Source organism: Mytilus galloprovincialis, chromosome 1 (genome assembly GCF_965363235.1).
Source record: "Mytilus galloprovincialis chromosome 1, xbMytGall1.hap1.1, whole genome shotgun sequence".
NCBI lineage: Eukaryota > Metazoa > Mollusca > Bivalvia > Mytilida > Mytilidae > Mytilus > Mytilus galloprovincialis.
Window position 1 is genome coordinate 116,356,363 of NC_134838.1, and position 24,080 is coordinate 116,380,442.

Consider the following 24,080-nt stretch of genomic DNA (forward strand, 5'->3'; position numbering starts at 1 on the left):
CATTTTTATACAAAATAGTTTAAAATTATTCAGTGTAATTTCTGAATAAAATTACGTGAAAAAGATCCAAAAGATTGTTATTGGCCTAAACATTTTTTTTACTTCTGCTTCTCTAAAAAAATGAACAAAAGGAAACTGATCTTTCTGTATTAGAATATGAATAAAATGTGCTGCATTTCCATTCTTGTCTAAAGTTTCTTACAAAAAATATATAATCTCAAAAGTGTAATGTTGTGTATATCTGCTAACACAGCCATTGAAGACACAGTTTGAAACAGTAAAATCTTAATCAACATAACAAATTAAAAAGGAAGCACAAGTACTCTTCTTTAAAAAGACTTATGTACAAAAAGACAACAATTTTCTTGAGTAATCCAAAGAATCTGAAAGACCCTGTATACAACTTCTTACAAAACATTGATTCTTTTTTTCAGTTTACAAAGCTGTCCACTGGCAGCAAACAAAAAGAAAATAAGTCAAACTACTACAGTAAAATCAACTCCAACCTCTAAGTCAATCCAGGTAGAAAAGACTGATGCTGAGGGGAACATTAAATGTGTCAAGGTCAGACTTGATGATGGTTCAATGGTCAGTTCAGGTGATGAGGAAAATGGATCATCAGAAGAAATACCAGAACAGCCACAATGTTCAGATATCCCAGGCGAAAATCCTGAGGTATCATCCGAACCAGCATGCTTCCAGGAAACAGAACAAGCTATCCAACAAATATCTGATGACCAGGATTTAAAACCAGCACCAGAAGATTCCACCAGTGAAACTAGTCATGACAATATAGTAAAATGTGAGGCAAAGTATGAAAATGAACAATCTGCCCCCAATGATGAAGACAACTTACATAAAATACAACAGCAGTGTGAAAGTATCCAAGAAAATGTCGACAATCAAATAGAATTAGACATGTTTGTCATGGAACACTCAACAGAACAACAGGATTTATCAGAAGTTGTACAAACTTACAAAACAGAGAATGTCGAACAATCATCCATCGAAGAATCTTTAGTCACTTCCATACAAACTGAACAGTCATCACAACCCATGGAAGAATCTACAGTCATTTCCATACAAACAGAACAGTCATCACAACCCATGGATGAACCATCAGTCTCTTTTATACATACTGAACAATCACCACAATGCATGGAAGAGTTGTCTACCTCACAACAATCTGAACAGACACAGTTTTCTGAAGAAAATATTGAGATAACAGAAGGAGATGCACAATCACAAGTGGAACCCATTGATCAAAACAATGTTGAAACTGTTCAGACTGGTCCATCTCAAATTATAATTGAACATATTGATTTATCTCAGGCTGGTAATGAAGATATGGACCAATCAGATGTTATAGATATATCTGATGCAATCAAGAAAGAAAAGCCAGATGAGGAGGGAGAATTCCAGGTGGTAGCTGAATGGAGTGCTCCAATGGAAGTGATGGAGAGAAATGAGGAGGAAAAAGAAACTCAGACTGTTGAAAAAGAGAAATTTTCCCCAGAAGACAGTGGAAAGGATGATGGGAAAGATAAAGGTAATTATAGAAATAGAGTATTACACATTTGAAATACATTAGATATAACCCTACATCAGAACACTGGGATTCTCATATTGTAACATATCTACACAAAATCTTTTCCACCAAATATTTGCAAGTTGGTGTAAAAGAAAATAATTTATTCTCTTTTTTGAAAGTCTAATGCATATAAAACATTTAAAATGTACTCCCAAAAAAAGTTCGTCTTTATAAACATTTGTTTCATCATGGGAAATAACTCTGCAATTAAAGTATTGCAAAAAAGAATCATCTTATCATTGTAAAATCTAAATAAAAAAAAACAGTAAAAAATCTCAAGTAAACCAAACTTGTTGAAGACTTGTAAGATATGTGAAATCTTGCTTAGGGTGTTAGACCTTTTTTTTAACATTCTTTTGTTTTAGAATAATGTATAATTTGGAAACAAATTGATATATAGTTTGGAAACAAATTGATATATAATTTGGAAACAAATTGATATATAATTTGGAAACAAATTATATATAATTTGGAAACAAATTATATATGAAAAAAGTAACTGAAAGACAATTTTTTTTTGTATTTTTTTGTATTTTATTTGAATAGTTAGACTTCTTTAGATTTAATATATCTCTGATTCAGATTCTCAACATTTAACTTTGTTTGAGCAATGACTATTTTAATTGTTGGAACAACATAATATAAAATGACTTTCAAAAGTTGTATATTTTTATGTAATTGGAAGATTTTTTTATTGTAATAGAAAAAAACGATATGGTTTATCCATCACATATTCAGTACATGCACACATATTCAGTACATGCACACATATTCAGTACATGCACAGCAAAAACACACTACATGTATATAAACAAAGAATCACGACTTTTGTTGCTGTTCTTCATCTTTGTCACAGCGAGGACTTGTACATGGAGCAAATTTGAACAACTTCTCATCACTGGAAGCTTAATACAGACCCTAGAACCTGTTTGAGTGGAATTCTTGGCAAAATATTTTGCATATTTTAAAAAGTTTAATGTTCATCACCCAACTGATATGATGAATATTACATATATGCATAGAATGCTAATCAATTTCAGATGTAAAATGTCCTACACCTGGTTGTGATGGAACTGGTCATATAACTGGGTTATATTCTCACCACAGAAGTTTATCTGGTTGTCCAAAGAAAAGTCAAGCTCCTCCTGAAGGTAAGTAAGAAACATTAACTAATGTTATAGGGTCCACTTCACAATTTTGTATTAAGTTAACCCTGTTGTAGATCATAACCTCTATGTAGTGCAATTTTGAACTGTTTACTATTATATTCATTTTGAGTTCTGCTAAATTCATTTACAAAATACATCAGGACTGAACTTTAAAATGGCATTTTTTCTTAATCTAATGAAAAAAGAGTTTAAGTTAATGTGACTTTAAACTTTTCCATAGTTTTGTTACAATTTACTGACAAACATTACTATTTTGTAGTTGTTGCTGCACATGAGAGTTTAACCAGGTAAGTGTATGGTATATTAGGAATATCTTTTTTTGCCTTATAGGATCTTATAGTGTTGCATATACATCATGTACATGTCTTGCTTGCCTTAAAAGGTTGCAGATTTAATGACACATGTTTGCAAATTGTTTTAGGCTTATTATTTTAGATGGTATTTGGTATATAGATGCCTTTTTGTTTCAGGATGTTTTTATATACAATTTAAATGCAAGTCTGTAAAACTGATATTTATCATACTTATTTAGAATTCCATTACTTTTGTGTACTGGAAAATTATTCTTTTTAGGATTTTTCCAATTATAAGCTGATTTCTAATTTTAACTGATTTGCTTGTTAAATCTATTTCGTTGGAAAAAATGAATTATGACATGACATTTGCTGTTATCTGGATTTGCCTCTGTTACTGCAGGAAAAAAAGAAGTTAGCAATTGCTCAATACAAATAAAATTGTAAAATTTTACTTTCAGAAGGACTTTTTTTAACTGATGTATTTTTCATTATAATATTTTGATGAGAAAATTAACTCAAGATTTTGTGACTCCAAAGTGATAGATGCCAACCATTACAATTTTTCCGTAATTTTTTCCGATTTTGCGATCAAAACTACGCTATAAAGGTCAAAGTTGAATAGTTTTGGATTCCCAGTCATCGCCGTTCAATTTTGCAAAACAGATTTTTATCATTCCTTTTTCGGCCTGGTCCGGTATTACGAAAACGCCCATGTAATGCTTCCAGTTTCTTGGGAGTTATCAACCTTTTGTTTGGTAACTAATTGACTTTGGAAGAGGCAAACTTGCTTTAAAGTAGCTTTTCCCCTTTCTCTGCTTCTCCTTGACAAAACGAAAAAGTACGAGTCGAGAATTTCTGAACAATTAATGAATTGAATACATACTACAGATAACATGTTAACGAAACATGTTAGTGCACATCAATTTGCAACCACTCTTCAGTATTTTTTTTTGGGTAAATGCACGTTTTTGAATGATTACTGAAAACTTTTCAAAATTACGGAAAATTTGATAGATTTTTGCTGATTGTGTCAAAAGGGGATTGGCATCTATGCAAAGTATAGTTTTCATTTCAATATTGTCTCCGATTTAAAAATGTACAATTGAACAATTATTATAAATATTTTGTTTCCAGATGTCCTACACCAGGATGTATAGGGAAAGGTCATGTAAACAGTAACCGTAGTACACATAGAAGGTAAGAACATTTTATATAGGGTTCAAAGTTGTTGGTTGGGTTCTTAAATGTTCTTTAAGATCTGTTCGTTTGTTTCAAAGAACTGACAAACATATAAAAGGATCAAAGTTGTTATACAGGGTATTTGAAATGATAATAATTGTTATGATCTTTTATTATGAAGTGCTTTATTTATCAACATTTTGAATTTAGTTGATTAATTTAAAAAAAAAAAGACAAGTTGTCTCTGGATAGATAGTGAATTTCAATCTCAAAACAATTTTTTTGGGTCAAATTTTCACATTATAAAACTGTTTATTTGTTTTATAATTGAACAATACTTAAAGAAATACATGCAAGTCCAATAAAACTTCACTTTGCATTATACTTTTAAATATTACATTATGAAATATGACATATTTATTTTTTTATCTTTAATCTTCTGTAACAAGAGAGCCTATTAGATGTAAAAGATGCTTATTGAATTCCTTAAAGCAGTTAGATTTTTAAGTCAACAGTAAAAACAACTTAAACATTTCTCATGTTTTGTCCAAAATGTCAAAATTTACATTTAACATTTGAAATTAACTTTTATTTTACAGTGTGTCAGGATGTCCTATTGCAGCCATGGGAAAACTAGTCAGTACAACAACAAATCAAGCCAAAAAAACAGGTCAATGTTATTCACATTAAATTTGAAAGAAATATTTAATAAGCTGTCCACAGAATAGCCTTTATCACAAATTTTATTATCTCCCCTTAATATTTGCACAATTATGTGATTAATACTTCACACATTTTTTGTTTTTAGCTCACCTGGCCCGAAGGGCCAAGTGAGCTTTTCCCATCACTTTGCGTCCGGCGTCCGTCATCGTTAACTTTTACAAAAATCTTCTCCTCTGAAACTGCTCGACCAAATTAAACCAAACTTGGCCACAATCATCATTGGGGTATCTAGTTTAAAAAATGTGTGGCGTGACCCTGCCTACCAACCAAGATGGCCGCCATGGCTAAAAATAGAACATAGGGGTAAAATGCAGTTTTTGGCTTATAACTCAAAAACCAAAGCATTTAGAGCAAATCTGACATGGAGTAAAATTGTTTATCAGGTCAAGATCTATCTGCCCTGAAATTTTCAGATGAATCAGACAACCCGTTGTTGGGTTGCTGCCCCTGAATATGTAATTTTAAGGAAATTTTGCTGTTTTTGGTTATTATCTTGAATATTATTATAGATAAAGATAAACTTTAAACAGCAATAATGTTCAGCAAAGTAAGATTTACAAATAAGTCAACATGACCGAAATGGTCAGTTGACCCCTTTAGGAGTTATTGCCGTTTATAGTCAATTTTTAACCATTTTTCGTAAATCTTAGTAATCTATTACAAAAATCTTCTCCTCTGAAACTACTGGGCCAAATTAATCCAAACTTGGCCACAATCATCTTTGGGGTATCTAGTTTAAAAAATGTGTGGCGTGACCCGGCCAACCAACCAAGATGGCCGCCATGGCTAAAAATAGAACATAGGGGTGAAATGTAGATGTTGGCTTATAACTCTGAAACCAAAGCATTTAGAGCAAATCTGACGGGGTAAAATTGTTCAACAAGTGAAAATCTATCAGCCCTCAAACTTTCAAATGAATAGGACAGCCGGTTATTGGGTTGCTGCCCCGAAATAAGTAATTTGAAGGAAATTTTGCAGATTTTGGTTATTATCTTGAATATTATTATAGAAAGAGATAAACTGTAAACAGCAATAATGTTCAGTAAAGTAAGATCTACAAATGAGTCAACATGACCAAAATTATCAGTTGACCCCTTAAGGAGTTATTGCCCTTTATAGTCCATTTTGACCAATTTTTCGTAAATTTTTGTAATCTTTTACAAAAATCTTCTCCTCTGAAACTCCTGGGCCAAATTTAACCAAACTTGGCCACAATCATTATTGGGGTATTTAGTTTAAAAATTGTGTGGCGTGACCCGTCCAACCAACCCAGATGGCTGCCATGGCTAAAAATAGAACATAGAGGGGAAATGTAGATTTTGGCTTATATCTCTGACACCAAAGCATTTAGAGCAAATCTGACTAGGTAAAATTGTTTATCAGGTCAAGATCTATCTGCCCTGAAATTTTCAGACAAATCAGACAACCTGTTGTTGGGTTGCTGCCCCCAAATTAGTAATTTTAAGGAAATTTTGCAGATTTTGGTTATTATCTTGAATATTATTATAGATAGAGATAAACTGTAAACAGCAATAATGTTCAGCAAAATAAGATCTACAAATAAGTCAACATGACTAAAATGGTCAGTTGACCCCTTTAGGAGTTATTGACCTTTATAGTAAATTTTTAACCATTTTTCGTAAATCTTAGTAATCTTTTACAAAAATCTTCTCCTCTGAAACTACTGGGCCAAATTAATCCAAACTTGGCCACAATCATCTTTGGGATATCTAGTTTAAAAAATGTGTGGCGTGACCCGGCCAACCAACCAAGATGGCCGCCATGGCTAAAAATAGAACATAGGGGTAAAATGCAGTTTTTGGCTTATAACTCAAAAACCAAAGCATTTAGAGCAAATCTGACATGCGGTAAAAGTGTTTATCAGGTCAAGATCTATCTGTCCTGAAATTTTCAGATGAATCGGACAACCTGTTGTTGGGTTGCTGCCCCTGAATTGGTAATTTTAAGGAAATTTTGCTGTTTTTGGTTATTATCTTGAATATTATTATAGATAGAGATAAACTGTAAACAGCAATAATGTTCAGCAAAGTAAGATTTCAAATAAGTCAGCATGACCAAAATGGTCAGTTGACCCCTGAAGAAGTTATTGCCCTTTATAGTCAATTTTTAACCATTTTTTCGTAAATCTTAGTAATCTTTTTACAAAAATCTTCTTCTCTGAAACTACTGGGCCAAATTAAACTAAACTTGGCCACAATCATCATTGGGATAACTTGTTTAAAAAATGTGTGGCGTGACCTGGCCAATCAAACAAAATGGCTGCCACGGCTAATAATAGAACATAGGGGTAAAATGCAGTTTTTGGCTTATAACTCAAAAACCGAAGCATTAAGAGAAAATCTGACAGGGTTTAATTGTTTATCAGGTCAAGATCTATCTGCCCTGATGTTTTCACATGGATCGGACAACCCGTTGTTAGGTTACTGTCCTGAATTGGTAATTTTAAGGAATTTTTCCGTTTTTAGCTCACCTGGCCTAAAAGGCCATGTGAGCTTTTCTCATCACTTGGCGTCCGTCGTCGTCGTCGTCGTCGTCGTCGTCGTCGTCGTCGTCGTCGTCGTTAACAATTTTTCAAACATCTTCTCCTCTGAAACTACTGAATGGATTTGAATGAAACTTAAAATGATTGTTCCTTAGATTATCCTGCACAAAGTGTGTGCTTCGATTTTTGATCCGTCAAAAAACATGGCCACCCTTACTTTAAATAGAACATAGGGGTCAAATGCAGTTTTTGGCTTATATCTCAAAAACGAAAGCATTTAGAGCAAATCTGACATGGGGTAAAAATGTTCATTAGGTCAAGATCTATCAGCCCTGAAATTTTCAGACGAATCAAACAAACCATTGTTGGGTTGCTGCCACTTAATTGGTAATTTTAAGGAAATTTTGCAGTTTTTGGTCATTATCTTGAATATCATTATAGATAAAGATAAACTGTAAACAGCAAAAATGATCAGCAAAGTAAGATCTACAAATAAGTTAAATATGACCAAAATTGTCAATTGACCCCTTAAGGGGTTATTGTCCTTTAATGACAATTTTTTCACAATTTGTTCATCATATTTGCTAACTTTAAAAAATCTTCTCCTCTAAAACTACTCAACCAAATTCAACCAAACTTCATTTGAATGATCAGTAGGGTGTATAAAATAAAGTTTGTGTTTTATTTTCTATTTCGTCAAAAAACATGGCCGAAGGCATTGTTTACCAGGTGAGCGATTCAGGCTCTTGAGAGCCTCTTGTTTGTTATTATCTTGAATATTATTATAGATAGAGATAAACTGTATACAGCAATAACGTTCAGCAAAATAAGATCTACAAATAAGTTTACATGACCAAAATAGTCAATTGACCCCTTAAGGAGTTATTGCCCTTTATAGTTAATTTTTAACATTTTTCATAAATTTTTGTAAATTTTTAGAAAATATTTTCCATTGTAATTACTGGGCCAAGTTCATTATAGATAGAGATAATTGTAGCAACAAGAATGTTCAGTAAAGTAAGATCTACAAACACATCACTATCACCAAAACACAATTATGTCATGAATTTATCCGTGTCCATTGTTTAATATGCACAAGACCAAGGTGAGCGACACAGGCTCTTTAGAGCCTCTAGTTCTCATTTCAGATTTCATAAATAAAAAGAAAATTTCTTCAAACATTTTTTTGAGAGGATTAATATTCAACAGCATAGTGATTGCTCAAAGACAAAAAAATTATTTTAAGTTCATTAGACCACATTCATTCTGTGTCCAAAACCTATGCTGTGTCAACTATTTAATCACAATCCAAATTTAGAGCTGAATCCAGCTTGAATGTTGTGTCCATACTTGCCCCAACCGTTCAGGGTTCAACCTATGCGGTCGTATAAAGCTGCGCCCTGCGGAGCATCTGGTTTTGTTTTACTTCAAATAATATTTTGCCCATTAGATATGCCAGGGCACTGAACAAATTTAATGGAAATTTTCTACACAGAACCTTTTTGAAAATAACTATGAAAACACTATGGAATGATATATATGCCACGTAAGGTAAAGTTTCTAAATATTGTCAAGGATCATAGACTTATTAAGAAAATTTTCCCTGTTTATGTATGTTTGAATGGAAGGGAAAAGTGAACAATTTTGAATAATGCAGGTTAAGTATTTTTAAGGAAAATGTTCTGTTAACCTCATTTAAGTTCATCATTCTTAACGAAAATTTCTATACCGAGAAAGTTTATTAATGGTTTTAAACATAAATCAAGGAGTTATTCTTTTAATCATAAGGCACAATACTTGTTTGCATTAGTAGGATAACTTATAATTTCTTAAGATTCAATGTAAATTTCAATACTGAGTTTTAAGTGTAAAATTATAGTAGGACCTATAACACCTGTGGGTAAGATTTCAGTGTTGTACTTAACATTGTAGGAATATATTTTTATTATGAATATCATTTAAGCATTGAACAGCTCTATCAACACAGTTATATAAATCTAAACATTGTCAAACTAAGGATACACAATGTTTAATTTAGTAGACAGTGTATGTTTATGTGTTGTGAAATAAAAATATATTGTGGTTTAATACATTTAATATTCAGTTGACCATTGTTGATGCTTATAGCTATATATAGTTTTTGCATCATTATTGCACATAATTGTATGCAATAGCGAGAACAATAGTTGCCTAAAAAAGTCAAAAACAAGTGGCCTTGCTTACAATTCAGAAAAAAATGGCAGAAAAGGATATGCTTTGTTAAAAATAGTTATGATATATAAAAAAATACATAGAAGTCAACGGTCACTTGTTTGTGGATTTGTATTCAGCCTTGCATGTCATTTATGTTGTTGCCATTTAGTTATATTATTTTTTTTATATTTTGGTTTGTTAGGTCTGCATTTAGTACTGCTCCCTAAAGAAGATGACCCCAGTAAAGCGGTATTGGCCGCTTGTAATGAAAAAGAACTGATTCGTCTTGCCGCCCAGAAGTCTCAATCTGTCCCGTCTGCAGGGCCTGCTAGTGGTGTGTACATTGCTTTTTGTTTGCTCCGTTTCATTTTGTAGAATTGTTGATAGTTTTTAAGATAATAACTTTTAATATTTAAACAGTGATCTAATTTTAATGAGATATGTGATTTAGAATGAGTATTTTTGTTATATTATCAGTGTTCAAACTTGTGATCAAAAGTAGAAATTCAGGTTCTTGTAAAAATAAATATACTGTCACCAAAATAAATAATTGATCTTTGAAAATTACATTTCCAAGTGATTATTTGATCGGTTAATAAATATAGAATGAATAATTTTTTTCCTATTATGGAAATTGAATGCATAATTATCTGTTATCATTGCATTGAAGAATATATTTATATTACTGAAAGTTTAGAAAAAGACCAAATCAAAGAACTTGTATTATTATAAATAAATGTAAACCTTATTGAATTATTGACAAAACATTATTATGAAAGTTAAGGATGTGAGGTTATTTTTTGCATTCTAGAATCAGATAGAATTCTTCGTCCAATGATACTCACCAAGCAATTAGAACTACAGGGAACAGACTCTGTTGTATCCACATCAACACCTCGTGGTAATCTGGCCAAAGAACTGGAAAAGTATAGTCGACCTGACCTAGCAGCAATGGCTAAAAATCTTAATGATCCGAACGGAACCAGTGCAACAACAACAGTACAAAAACCTCCACCTAGAAAAGACTTAAGTGATCGACCTAACATCTTACGTCGACCTAGTTTTAAGCCAAAGCTTGCACGTAGCCCGTCATCCAGTTCCGAGAGCAGCATTACATTACCAGTCAGTCAGCCAGTATCATCAACATCATCTACCATCAGTAACATTCTCAGTCAACAAAAACAAGCAAACATTGAGTATACTAGGTCTGTAACTACAGTAACAATACCTAATCCAATAATGGCCAAATCTAGTATACAGCCACAAATTCATGGATCTGTTCTAACCTCACAACAAAATATTGCCTCAAAAGCCAAAACCATTTATTTACAATCTGGTTCACAGACTTATAAATTACCACCGGGTTATGTTATTTTACCACAATGAAATTAGTGTTTTGAATTCAATATATGCAGCAAGATGAAATGGCTTGAACTTGGTTAAGACCCTTAGTTTTTTTTTTTCGAAAGTTATTAATGAGTACAAATTTCCTGATCGCATAATTGTTTTGTACACTGGGGGGCATTGATTTCAGTGAATTTTGGAATTTTAGATTTGAAATCTAAAGAATTAAGAACACATTTTCATAGATTTCAGAGTCGGATTTAGGAGGGGGCCAGGGGGCCCGGGCTCCCCCTTTTTAGGAAAAAAATTGGTTGGTTATATAGGGAAGCACTGAAGCGTGACTGGAGAGGGCCCCCTCTTAGGTCAGTCAGTGGACCCCCACTTATGAAAATTTCTGGATCCGCCACTGGATTTTACAAGAGTCGGATCAGTAAATAATTATGACTACAGAAACAAAATATTGTTTGATCATAGTAAATGTTGGCCAGCCAAGTTCAAGCTAATAACTTTTATAGAAAGAAACTTGTTTCAGCTGTAGTAGCATTTTACTCTTTTATTTTTGACATACATGTTATGAATTGATATACAGTTGTTATATACTTTTGAATAAGCAGGATTTTATTCATATTAAAATTTGTTTACTCTTTCATTTTCCAAAAATTTGAAACCTTTCTGGGAAAGAACACTTACTTTTTTTTTATCTGATGTTTTCAGATTGTTTAACAAAAGCAAGTCTTTTATTTTAAAAGAAAAACAATAGTTTGAAATTATATATTTTTATACATTATTTAGAATGAATTGAAAAGAATTATGATAGGTCATTTAATTTTAACAGTTGACGATCTTACAACTTAAAAATTGATGTATGAAGAAGTACTGTTTATAGAAATTATTGAGAGTTATAAAGTTTACATTTTGTGACAGTTCTGAATAATGTAACCTGCATTTAAGTCCGTGAGAAAAAGATCTGTAAATACTCATAATTTCGGACTTAACAGAATCTGCTACTCTTTTCACTAAAAGTCTTATGATTAAAATTGATGATATTTTGTTACAATAAAATTCATAACTTAAAGAGTATAAATTTTACTCCTAAGATTTTTTGTTTAAAGAATAGCTGGTACTAAAAGTGAAGTCAAGCAAATTTCATGTGAATATAATATTGGCAGGTATAAGGATTAATTTTTCTATTATTCTAATGTGTGTAAATTTGTCTTTACAGATCAATCGGGGACTTAAATACAGAGAGGTAATTTTGTCTCAGATTTATTGATGTTGTAACTGCTTACTTATGTCCCTTTCATTCACGTTTTTCTATCTTTTTTTTTCTATCATGCTCTAATGACTTAGAGTTATTTGAGCTGTTTCTGTTTTTCATTTTGCCCCCCTATAATTTATAATTTATAAAATATTAAGAACCATTTTGAAAATAATTCACAGCCATATTAAAATACTGAACAATTTAAAGGTAAGAAAATACCATTAGGGAGGGAAAAAACTGGGGGCATTTCAGAGATTTATTTTTTCACCAGATTCTTTTTGAATTTAAAGTTTTCAAATTAGTTTTGAATACATATAAATCAATATTTTTTGTAAGACAATTGAAGTTTTTGGTTCACATATGAAATAAAACAGATCGATTCTTATTATTTGCATCTTTAGCAATTATTGCCTAAGAAAGGAAACAAAACAATATCAATTTGAATATAGATTTCCTTATGATTATATATCAATAATTTAATTTTAGATGTAACCTGTCTTCTGATTGGCTGACGTTGTTTTGTTTATCTGCTCATAGAAATAATTTTGTCATGTGACCGTGAAGTCATCAACGTTAAATCATGGTTTACTCTGGTTTAAAATGGAATTTAGAATTAAATTATGAAAAAATGACTAATATTTTTTCTGTCTATTCGAAATAACATAAAAAATGTGGTGCACACTTTAAAATAACCCACTAGCGGGTTATTCAGTGTGCACCACATTTTTGGTGTTATTTCTTCATAGACAGAAAAAATATTACAGTCATTCCTTAATGAAGATTTGGAATGATATATTTAAGGCAAAAAATTTTTTTTTAAATAAGATAGAAAAAAAATGTGTCAGTTTTTGAGACTTTTTGTACTTTTTATAACATAAGGAACTGCATTTTGTATATTTTATACTGCCATTTTTTGTTAAATCAATGTAGTTTACTTAGTACTTCGTTACATAATGAGGCTTATTGTAACATATTGTTAAAGATTTTATTCCTTGTTGAACTCTTGTTTTTAATAAAAAAAAGTGATATACATATGTTATTGACTCATTATTTGTTATAAAATTGATTAATTTACAGTGTGTCATTTTTAATTGGTAGGTGTTCAAAGTGTGGAAATATTGATTTTGTTTTATCACTTCTTGTTGTACATGAATAAAATTAAAATGATACATTTGTACAAATAAAAATCGATTCATGAATTAAAGATGTAAAACCAAAGAAAATTAAGCACTGCTTTTTGAGGATATCTATACCATAATTAAAAATAAAGATATTTTGAAGTATGTTTTTCATTAAAATAACAGATAATATTAGAAAATAGGCATTCTAGAAAAAATAGTAATTTAATGCTATTTTAGAAAGTAATCAATGAAATCTACAGTTAAAACTAAATTTTGTTATGAATTTTATACCTACATCCTGGCAGTTTAAGTGATCACATGATCTATAACATTTTCTATTATGGTATGGATGCCTTTTGTTTTATTTTACATTTATAGTTGTTGTATGCATGTTATACATGGTGTCAGTTTGATATATTTGATAGAAAGGTTTCATTTACACTTTGTTAGAAATTTTATCAAGCTGTAATCTAGGAACAGTAACATGTTGAAAGCTTTCATGATATGATTGAATATTTGATAAAACAGCAGTAAGACTATAATGGTTTTCAACAATTCACAACGTAAAGTATTTTGACGAACACAGTTTTGGCAATTACAGGACTTTTAAAACTCTGTATCAGTAATTTACATTTTGTAAGCAGAAATAGTGAACTTTTTAAGGTCAAGCATTAAATAACTGTTCAGATGCCAGTTTTGTGATATGCATTGATATCAGGTTATATCACATAAAAAATAATAGATCAGAAAACTTGCTTACACTCCAGGATCTTGTATACTAGTATGCCTAATGGTCAAGAAAAAGATCCTGCCTTAACATAATGGAAGGTGTATTTGCAAAAACAGAACAACTTCTTTAAAATGACATCCTGAATATATATGATGCAGAAACAAAAAAAAAATACATAATAACGATTTAAAAACAGTATGACAAACCATTATTTTTATAAGAATGTTCTAGGATTATAAGTAATTTTGATTGTCAGGTGCAGGAGTCCTAGTGAATTCAGTACAGATTCCAGAGGAGATCCATTCTATGAAGGTTTCTCAGGAAAGGGAGATAATTCACAATGTCCAACACCAAATTGTGATGGGTCTGGTCATGTGACTGGTAACTACACCTCCCATCGTAGTGTATCTGGGTGTCCATTGGCTGACAGAAACATTGCAACTTCAAATCAAGTGGATTTAAAGTAAGTTATCCTTTCGATAATTTTTTATTCTTACTTTACTTGAATTGTAGCAGTCTGTATCAATTCTAAAACTTAGTATATTGTAATCACGCTTTAAGCTAGTGTACCTAGATTTGAAATGTCTGAGGCAGCAAATGGACAATGTTTTATCGTTTTAATATACATAGTCTATGTTTCCCTATATTTCCAGTATCGGTCCATTATACAGTAAAAATTTGAAGTCATCATAATTAACCAGTGCAGTAAAAATTTAACCACCTTTTTAATATTCCAGTTTTGTTAAAAAAATTATCAACTCAGTTTTTTTTCCCAAATTCATGAATATTTTAAGTCTTAATATCATTGGCACAATTTACTAAGTTTTGCAAAGACAGTTTTAGTAGTTTATTTTACAAATATATAAATACTGATTATTTTCAGATGTCCCACACCTGGTTGTGATGGTTCTGGTCATGTAACTGGTAATTATGCATCACACCGTAGTTTGTCTGGATGTCCTAGAGCAGCAAAGCTAAAAAGGATGATGGGAAAAGATGGTGAAAGGAAAGAGGAAGAACCTTTACGGTAAGTCTAATAACCAACAATAACACAGAGGACATAATTACTTTTGAAGATGTACAGCACAATGACACTTCAGAAGTTGATTCTTTCCTTCTTAGTTATTGAAATAGTTATCAATGTTAGAAAAGACTAAATGTATAGATTATTGGGTATCTACACATAGATATTTTATGATATCTGTATGAAGAAAACCCCGATTATCTGTTTATCTTTCTGTCACTGGTCCTTTTCCCCTCCCTAAGACAGATTTATGCTTGACAAAAGCAAGCTCGAAAACGTCTGCTCACACATTGTGAAGTCGCTGATAATCCATGCTCTCGTCTCAAAGCCATGATACAAGAATTACGGAGCGACTGAGCAGGGTGTTATAGGCATTGGGAAGGACAATAATTACCGGTAAATGTACAAAAGCAGATTTGTAAAAATATTATTTGCAGGAGGGTGTTGTAAAATGTACTTGGTCTGGTATGTTATTGTTAAATAAACAAATTCTCTAAAATTTCTTGCAGCTGTCCAATACCAGGATGTGATGGCTCAGGTCATGTGACAGGAAAATATTTGTCACATCGAAGGTACATCAATGTTCCTTGATACACAATAATATGTTGTCCTTGTTTTTTCTTTTAAATGTTGTGTTTTGCATTGAATTTAGAGACATTTAAATATTTTTATTGTTATAAAAAGATTCCATCAAGATGTATGTCATTTTGTTCTAATGGGGAGTTTATTAATGGAAAACACTTAATTTGGGATTATCCATTCAACCTTACACTCTTGATTTTTTCTTAATACCTTATAGAAAAAATGCATTAAAAATCCATTGGTTTGATTGACCCTTGAGATTTTTAATAAGAAAATGTGTAAAAATTTATTTCCACCAAGGATGAAAATCTGGAAGTAACAAAAACATTAAGAAAATTGAAATTGCCTTTTTTCAGTGCTTCTATACTTTGATTATTGATCATTATTCAATTGAAAACCTTTCCTTACATCTTTTAATGGATGAATGCTTATATTTAACATAACATTTTGGAAGGCTTGGGTCTTTTATAGCTTACAATAGGGTATGGGTTTTGTTCATTTTTTGAAGGAAATTACCTATAATGACTTACAGTTATTTATGTTCCGCCTCATAGGTAACTGTGGGAAGTTGTTTCATTGTCAAGTATACCAAATCTCTTTATTTTTATAATCTTTAAATGAGGACTTGAATACAGTTCATATGCTTTATTATATTTTGCCATAAGCTTTACAATGTTTACAAGGGAAAAATTGTACTTTTTAAACTATTTAAAGCACCAGATTTTTTTGCCAGTTCATATTTAATCTTCATTAATTTTATGTGTTTGTAATATATTTGCCAACTGATTTTATTATTTCTTTGGTTGATAGACATCAATATAAAACAGACTTTTTTGGTAAGGGTATGTCTGAGAGATATAGACTTAAAAAACATTCTGAAACTTTAAAAAATGACATACCAAATTGGGCAGGTTTCCCTTAGAACAAAAGTCATATTATTTTATTTTTGGTTGGCAAGTATAAACAATTGAGTTTATATTCTATTATTCCACTTTACATGTTGTTTGTAATGCAGAGTTCTCTATATATAAATAGACATTTATCCTCTGAATCAAATTGTTCAGTATTGGCATTTATGTCTTATGTTGTACAGTTTGAACCTTAAATTTTATACGTGTATATGATTAAGGATGTATTCTTCTGACTTTTCAATCTTGTTCAGTCTCGTTGAAATCTCGTTCTTGAATTATTTCCAAAACATGTAACACAAGTGGAAAATATCGATGAATTTTAAAAATATTATAATCAAACCTAACTCTGTTAAAAAATTGTGTATTTACAATGAATGGTTATTGAGGAATCCAGTTTTCAAATAATACAACCAATCAAGTCAGTATTTTTAGCCAAAATTTTGAGAAAATGGGTTAGGGATACAAAAAATGATTTTACAAGAATCATGTACATCCCATATCATTTTAGTCTTTTCAAATTTCTTAGATATGTATTTTTTCAATCAATTATAACAAAAAAAGTTGAAATAATATGCATTTTGTTCTTAAAACTGAGAAAAATCACAAAAATACAAAATTGACAGCATGGTTAATTTTACACAAAAAAAGCGTCAAAATATGATAAAACTTTCTTATATTAACACCTACCTATAGTTTTTTTAAGTAAAATTTATTCAGATAGGCCCACTTCATCTTTATAGAAAGTATGAAAAAAAGTTTAATTGTGGAACTGTGATTTTTTGTTGATAATAGCCCAAAAATAGGTAAAAATCGATGAAAAATGGGAAAATCATCAAAATTGGGCATTTTCAAAGGGCCGTAGCAAAAAAAGAAGTGCACCACCCTATGATTTTTTCTTCACCAATTATTTTGTTACAGTCTTATAAACCCAAAAATTAGGTTCAGAAAAAAAGTTTAATTCTAGAAATTTTTGGCTCCTCAGAGGTGTACATCCATAAGAAATAAACTGATACATACCTCAACACTATAAATTGAGTCAAAATAATGCTGGTCAAATGAATTCTGTCACTTTAAAATGACAATCGCTTATAGTGCAGCTTAAGAATAGTACATTTTTAAAACAAAATAAATTGTAGATATTTTTTACCTAAAAACTAAATTTTAGTACCTTTTATTAATACCAGATGCAATTTGAAATATATTCATATATTATACAATTACAAAGACTAAGTGTTAAGAATTTGAGAATAATACTTGAAATAAAAATGATAAAATATTGCCTTCAACTTTTAATTTATCTTCTTTAACAGTTCCACAGAAAATTGTTTATAATAACGAAGACACAGTTTTTACATGGATTCGACAATGAGTTAAATTTTTAAAATTTGATTGAAATAAAATAATGTCAATGTTTTCAAAAGTAAATCTCATTTTCATCTTTCCACAAATATGAACATATAACCTGTCAGGATTTCTGTGGTTCCCAACATGAAGAATTGTATTTAATTTCAGTGCCTCTGGTTGTCCTCTTGCCAATAAACACAAATTACAACGACAGCTACTAGCAAGTTTAGATTGTCAAGATTCAGATCTTGCCAAGTCATTAAAGATGGATGGCATTGTGTAAGTTCAATTAATACCTGTTTAACACATTTGACTTTGTTCATTTTAAAAGTTTTCTTTTGCTCTAACTACTCTATTTAAGATTACAAACAATATGCTAATGCTCTTTCCCATTCACCCGATAATTTTCTAAATTAAAAATTATGTGTGATTGAAACATAGGACTAAAAAATGAAACAGGTTAAATATGAACATATTTAAACCAGACAATATCATTTCAATTTGAATTTTTTTTCTGTTTCTTTTTCAAATGCCTATTAACTTGTTGTGTAAGGCTTTTAACCCTTTCCTCCATGGATTTTTTTTTTCTCACATACTTTCTATCAAAAAAAATCATCAGGTTTAAAGTTATAATGCATTGTAAAAAACAAATATACTAATATTTCATCAATGAAATTCAAGTCAGATATTCTTATGAATATATTTTCATATTGGTTTCAAACTTTTTTAAGTCTGATGCAGACATTTTGTAGTCAAAGTGTTTCAACTAAGGTACTACACAGGCGTCAAAAGGCGTCATTATGGAGTAAAGGGGTTGGCATCAGAAAGCGTCATTATTGAGAAAAGGGTTAAACTATCTTGAAAAGAATCTATTATACAGGAAGTTATCACTTACTTATTAAATAAAAAGATGTGATATCAATTACAATGAAACAGCTACCCTCCAGGGAAACCAAAAGATGTGATCCTTATTTTTTTGGCATCTGCAGGACCCATAAAACCTTCAAAAATTGACAAAGACCCATATCAAAAAGCAGGACATTCAAGTCAAGTCCTGCATAATATACACTCATTTTAGGAACTGATATTATTCTTAACAAGAATACTTTAAGGATTTTGAATTAATTTATTGTGTTTTATTTTTCAGCTGTCCTACCCCTGGTTGTGATGGATCTGGTCATGCTAATGGAAGTTTCTTATCACATCGCAGTCTGTCTGGATGTCCCAGAGCTACACAAGCTATGAAGAAGGCTAAACTCAGTCCTGCTGAATTGAGTATTATACATTCCAAACTTCAGAATGGTGAAGGTACACATTTATTTACTAGTACTTTATTAAAAAAAAAAAAATATTTATTTCTTCAAAAAAAAATTCAGGAAGTTAAAGATTTGATGTAAACAATATAGGTTTGGTCTATCATTTTTGTCTTGCCTGCAATTAAAGTCACAGTATGCCATACATAGGGATTACTATCAGGTGAAAGCAGCGGAGGCAACTTTAGTTTACCTATTTGTATAAAGCTTTATTTTGCTGGACATTGATGACCTGAATGCTTCATACCTTGTATGCAGTAGATTCAGTCTGATATATGTCCATTCTCCTTGACCCTATTTTTATGGTTCATTAACTGCTTGAAGAAAAAGAAAAAAAATGTCAGGTGATTATTTCACTTATAATTAGTATTAGGATAACTAATTTTTTATATCTATTCCTTGTCTATTTTCCTAATACTTAAAGCAATAGGTCAGCTATATTTTGTATATGGAATAATTTTAAGATGTACAGGTCTGTCTGGCAGGTACCAACTGATATATACCTCATTTTTATGGTTCATTTGTTTTTATGTTAATGTATTTTGTATTTTGGTCCATTTTTCAATTACCATAAGCAATAGGTGAATAAATTTGATGAAACGAATAATTGTAAGGTGTACATATCTGTCTTAACAGGTATCATCTGACATTTACCTTATTTTCATGGTTCATTGGTTGGAATGTTAAGAGAAAGGTTTTGGTGTTTTGGTCTGTTTTTCATTTACCATAAGCAATAGGTCAATTATAGTTGGTTAATGAAATATTTGTAAGGCTAACATGTCTGTCTGAATGGATACGATCTTGATGTCAATGTCATGGATCTTTTAAAAGGATGAGTTTATATGATACGTGTAGTAAAACTTTTCTTTACCTTTAAGACTTTCAACATAAAATCAATAGTCAGTAAAGAAGACAAAACATTTTACAGAAAATTCACAGAACTTTTTTAAGTAACTCAGTGTTACAGTATCCATGATCCTATAGAAATTATAAGCATTTAATTGTATTACATGTATTTTTAATATTTCGATGTGTCTATTTTTTCAGATTTACATAATGATGAAGAGCTTCAACAGCTGGAAATTGACATATTAAAAATCAAAGAACATAATGTAGAATTAGATCAAGAATTAAGTAAAATGAGGTCAGATGTAATCACCTTAGAGAACCAAGTCTTACAAGAGGAGAAGGAAAATAATGCTATTCAGGATCAATCAACAATACTCACAGACTATTTAGCAACCCTGAAGAGACAAATTTTATCTGTGTTGTCCCAAATTAACATGCCACATTTAAATACAACATTAATAAATGAGGAGAATTTAGAAGAATGTATAAATCAGATCCAATCATTATGTTTCAATAGAAATGGCAGCATGGTTGCTGGAAGTGGCATCAACCTAGGTGTGTCAGAGATTCAAGTGGCATAAACACATTGTTTTTATATAAATGATTTATATCTCATTTTTAAAGGCCAAAGTATCCTAATGTGTCTTAAGCATAAAAGACCAAAGTGTTTAATTTATGATAGAAGTCTTAGTTTTCTGCTGCAAAAAAAATCAAAATTGAAAATCGAAGATTTCTCAGTATACATATCATGATTTTTTTCATTATAAACGTTTATGTTGTAATTTTAAGCTTTATTTATGATGAAACTATAATTCAGGTTCAAAAGAAAAAGGTTTGCTACTTTGATTAAGTGGCAAAAGGAAGGCTTATTGAGAAAGTGTGTGAATGCTTTCTGATGGAATTCTGATTGCCCATGAATAACTTATGTGGAAAGTTTCAAGAGGTATAGCCAGAAATTTTTACCTATTAAATTAAATACCAACATTTCTGAATTCCTTGAAGGAAAATCATCTGTTGACAGAATAATAATATCCTATACATGGTCGTTAGTTACTGTAAAGATTACTTTAAAATGTTGATCTTGGGGATCTATATACAAAATAAGAAAAGTAATGTTTAATAGTTGTATATTTGTACAATTACTGTTAAATTTTCTGTGACAAGTGACAAGTTTGATTTATTCCAATAACCTTTGTGAATACAATGGTAAACAGAAAACAATAACATCAAAGTTACCCTCTGTCACAACAATGGTGAAACATGAGGTTTACATAGAAATATTTGAATATGTACCGGATATTCTACAATGATGTGCTTGGTTTAGTGTTTAACTCTATTGCTCAATAAAAATACATATTATCCGTATAATGTTTGCTCAATACTTATTCACAAAAGCTTGTGCCAAAAAGGAAATGTTTAGCTTAAGTATAAAATACATGCACTAGACTTGCAGCTGTTTCATGATGAGACACAGTAGTATATGTTTGTCAACTTGAACACTTCTGTTTCCATAGAAATCACTCTTTATCTTTAGCTGTACTAACCATAACTGAATGAAGAGCCAAAATAATGTATTTCACCATTGCAAAAGTTTCTCTCTTAATTTGCCAAAGATGGTTGTTTTTTTAATGCATAAAGCAACTTTTATTGAAGTCAAAACTTAGACAGTTTATGTTGAATTCATTTCCAAATGGTCAACTTGATGCAATTTATAGTTTGACATATCATATAAATTACTAATTGACAGCCTGAACTTGACCTGGATATCATGTATTTGATTAAATGACTTGGTTGCTGTGATCTGAACACAACATCTCTGTTTAGTAATTCATGTAGTATTATGGTACTTGTCAATAAAAGTAAAACAGTTGCCACAAAAAGGGTTTTAGATATATATGTTAGATACAGTAATTTGTTATGTTTTATATATTTATATATTTATTATGAATCATTCCATTGTACATACTAAAACCTTCAGTGTATATGAGAAAAAAAAACAAAAGGTGCTTTTTACACTAATATTTCATGTAAAATTTGTTAGTTTCTAAGTACACTGTATTACAATTTTTATCCAACATTTTTTTTTTTTTAACTTTTTAAGAAAACAGAATTTCTTTGAAAAACAATTCTCTTATCTGATCTAGGGATGTTTTTACATCTTACACAGTAACTTGATGCTCCTTATGGGATGGTAAAGATATCTCCTGAACAGTAGGGACAAGGTTATGTTTTATATTGCCTACATTTTGAGCCAAATTATTTTCTTTTTTTGTTCTTTAGATTTTCTATATGAAAACAATGCCAATCTTTGGATAGAAAATAGAGCTTCTTCACATTTGCAAGGGAAAACATTGTATCTACTGTCTCAAATGTTTGGTTCTTTGAATTTAAGTTGATTTTTGATAACTTTTTGATTACCAAGTACAAACATTTAGATTTAATTTAGTAGATAGCTTTATGAAACATTAGTGCAGACTGGTCTCAGTTTGAAAACTATTTTATCCTATATTTTATTTTAATTTTATTATTAATTAGTTATTACATGTAGCCATTTATGGTTTTTAAATGTGCAATATATGGAGTTTAAATGTGCAATATATGGAGTTTAAATGTGCAATATATTTATATAACGGAAATATTGAAAGATGCAGTTCTAATTTTAAAGGCCACACAACTGTAATGTTTAGTTCTATGGATTATAGGGTTTTACATTGAAACAACTTAAAATTTTAAGGTGCTTTGTAAGTAAGATGCATCGAAATTAATATTTTCGATGAAAAATTTCATTTGCTGAAAGAATCATAAGCAAATATACAGGAATAACATTAATTTGTATTGGTCTAAATGCTTGTTTGTTAATATTTTAAACTTTTCGTTATCTCTAATTATTTGAATTTTGATCTGCCTTTTTCAATCTTTTTATAAAATCAACACAAAGTATGAAAAGAAATTTGAGAAGGTTGTCATAAATGTCAAGGTCATGTGATCTTGTGTAATCTTGTTGTGTAACTTGGATTCCAGGCTTATGAAGAACAATTTATATGTTGATGTGTTACTACATGTTTTCATGTTTGTATAACCCATTCCATTATTTATATAGATATTTGTTATGTATTTATTTATTTATTTATTGACATTCCTCTTTGTTATAAAATATGTAATTTTAATTTTTTCCATTGTGAAATAAAAAGGTGCAATATTTTCAGCAGATAAATGCTTCAAAATGATTGTTTATTGTTTCCTTTTTCATCAGAATGCCAGTGTTTAGATATAAGAAGATGTGGTATGAGTGCCAGTGTTTAGATATAAGAAAATGTGGTATGAGTGCCAATGAGACAAATCTCCATCCAAGTCACAAGTTGTAAAGGTAAACGAGAGGCTCTCAAGAGCCTGTGTCGCTCACCTGTTACTGTATTTACTGATGTCAGCCATCTTGGTTGGTAGGCGGGGTCATTAGACACTTTTTTAAAATAGATACCCTAGTAATGATTGTGGCCAAGTTTGGTTAAATTTGGCCCATAGTTTTAGAAAAGAAGATTTTTGTACAAGTTACAAAAATGACGAAAAGTTGTTCAATATTGACTATAAAAGACAATAACTCCTTAAAGGGTTCTCTGACAATTTTGGTCATGTTGACTTATTTGTAGATCTAACTTTGCTGAACATTATTGCTGTTTACAGTTTATCTCTATCTATAATAGTATTCAAGATAATAACCAGAAACTGCAAAATTTCCTTAAAATTACCAATTTTAGGGCAGCAACCCAACAACGGGTTGTAGGATTCATCTGAAAAATTATGAAGGGATAGATCTTATTCTGATGGACATTTAAATCTTGAAAGATTTGCCCTAAATGTCTTAGGCGGCGGCGGTGTTAGCTAACTTCTTAAAAGCTTTATATTTTAGAAGGTGGAAGACCTGGATGCTTCATACTTTGTATATAGAT

The 24,080-nt window shown here is 30.6% G+C and overlaps 1 protein-coding gene across 6 annotated transcripts in view; it reads left to right on the plus strand.

Annotated features, from left to right (window-relative positions):
• Positions 1 to 23,361, plus strand: part of LOC143053267 (uncharacterized) — a 40,136-nt gene extending 16,775 nt beyond the window's left edge. For 2 of the 6 annotated variants that reach the window (XM_076226173.1, XM_076226179.1), the window contains 14 exons: positions 435 to 1,549; positions 2,632 to 2,742; positions 3,020 to 3,047; positions 4,191 to 4,253; positions 4,835 to 4,905; positions 9,857 to 9,988; positions 10,466 to 10,859; positions 12,221 to 12,247; positions 14,367 to 14,573; positions 14,994 to 15,137; positions 15,644 to 15,706; positions 18,140 to 18,250; positions 19,119 to 19,279; positions 20,332 to 23,361. In XM_076226173.1, coding sequence (XP_076082288.1) covers positions 435 to 1,549; positions 2,632 to 2,742; positions 3,020 to 3,047; positions 4,191 to 4,253; positions 4,835 to 4,905; positions 9,857 to 9,988; positions 10,466 to 10,859; positions 12,221 to 12,247; positions 14,367 to 14,573; positions 14,994 to 15,137; positions 15,644 to 15,706; positions 18,140 to 18,250; positions 19,119 to 19,279; positions 20,332 to 20,714 — 3,010 coding nt within the window. In that variant the 3' untranslated portion in view covers positions 20,715 to 23,361. The remainder of the gene's footprint in view (positions 1 to 434; positions 1,550 to 2,631; positions 2,743 to 3,019; positions 3,048 to 4,190; positions 4,254 to 4,834; positions 4,906 to 9,856; positions 9,989 to 10,465; positions 10,860 to 12,220; positions 12,248 to 14,366; positions 14,574 to 14,993; positions 15,138 to 15,643; positions 15,707 to 18,139; positions 18,251 to 19,118; positions 19,280 to 20,331) is intronic. The other 4 variants (XM_076226177.1, XM_076226176.1, XM_076226175.1 and 1 more) reach the window with 4 other exon arrangements.
• The last annotated feature ends 719 nt before the right edge of the window (positions 23,362 to 24,080 follow it).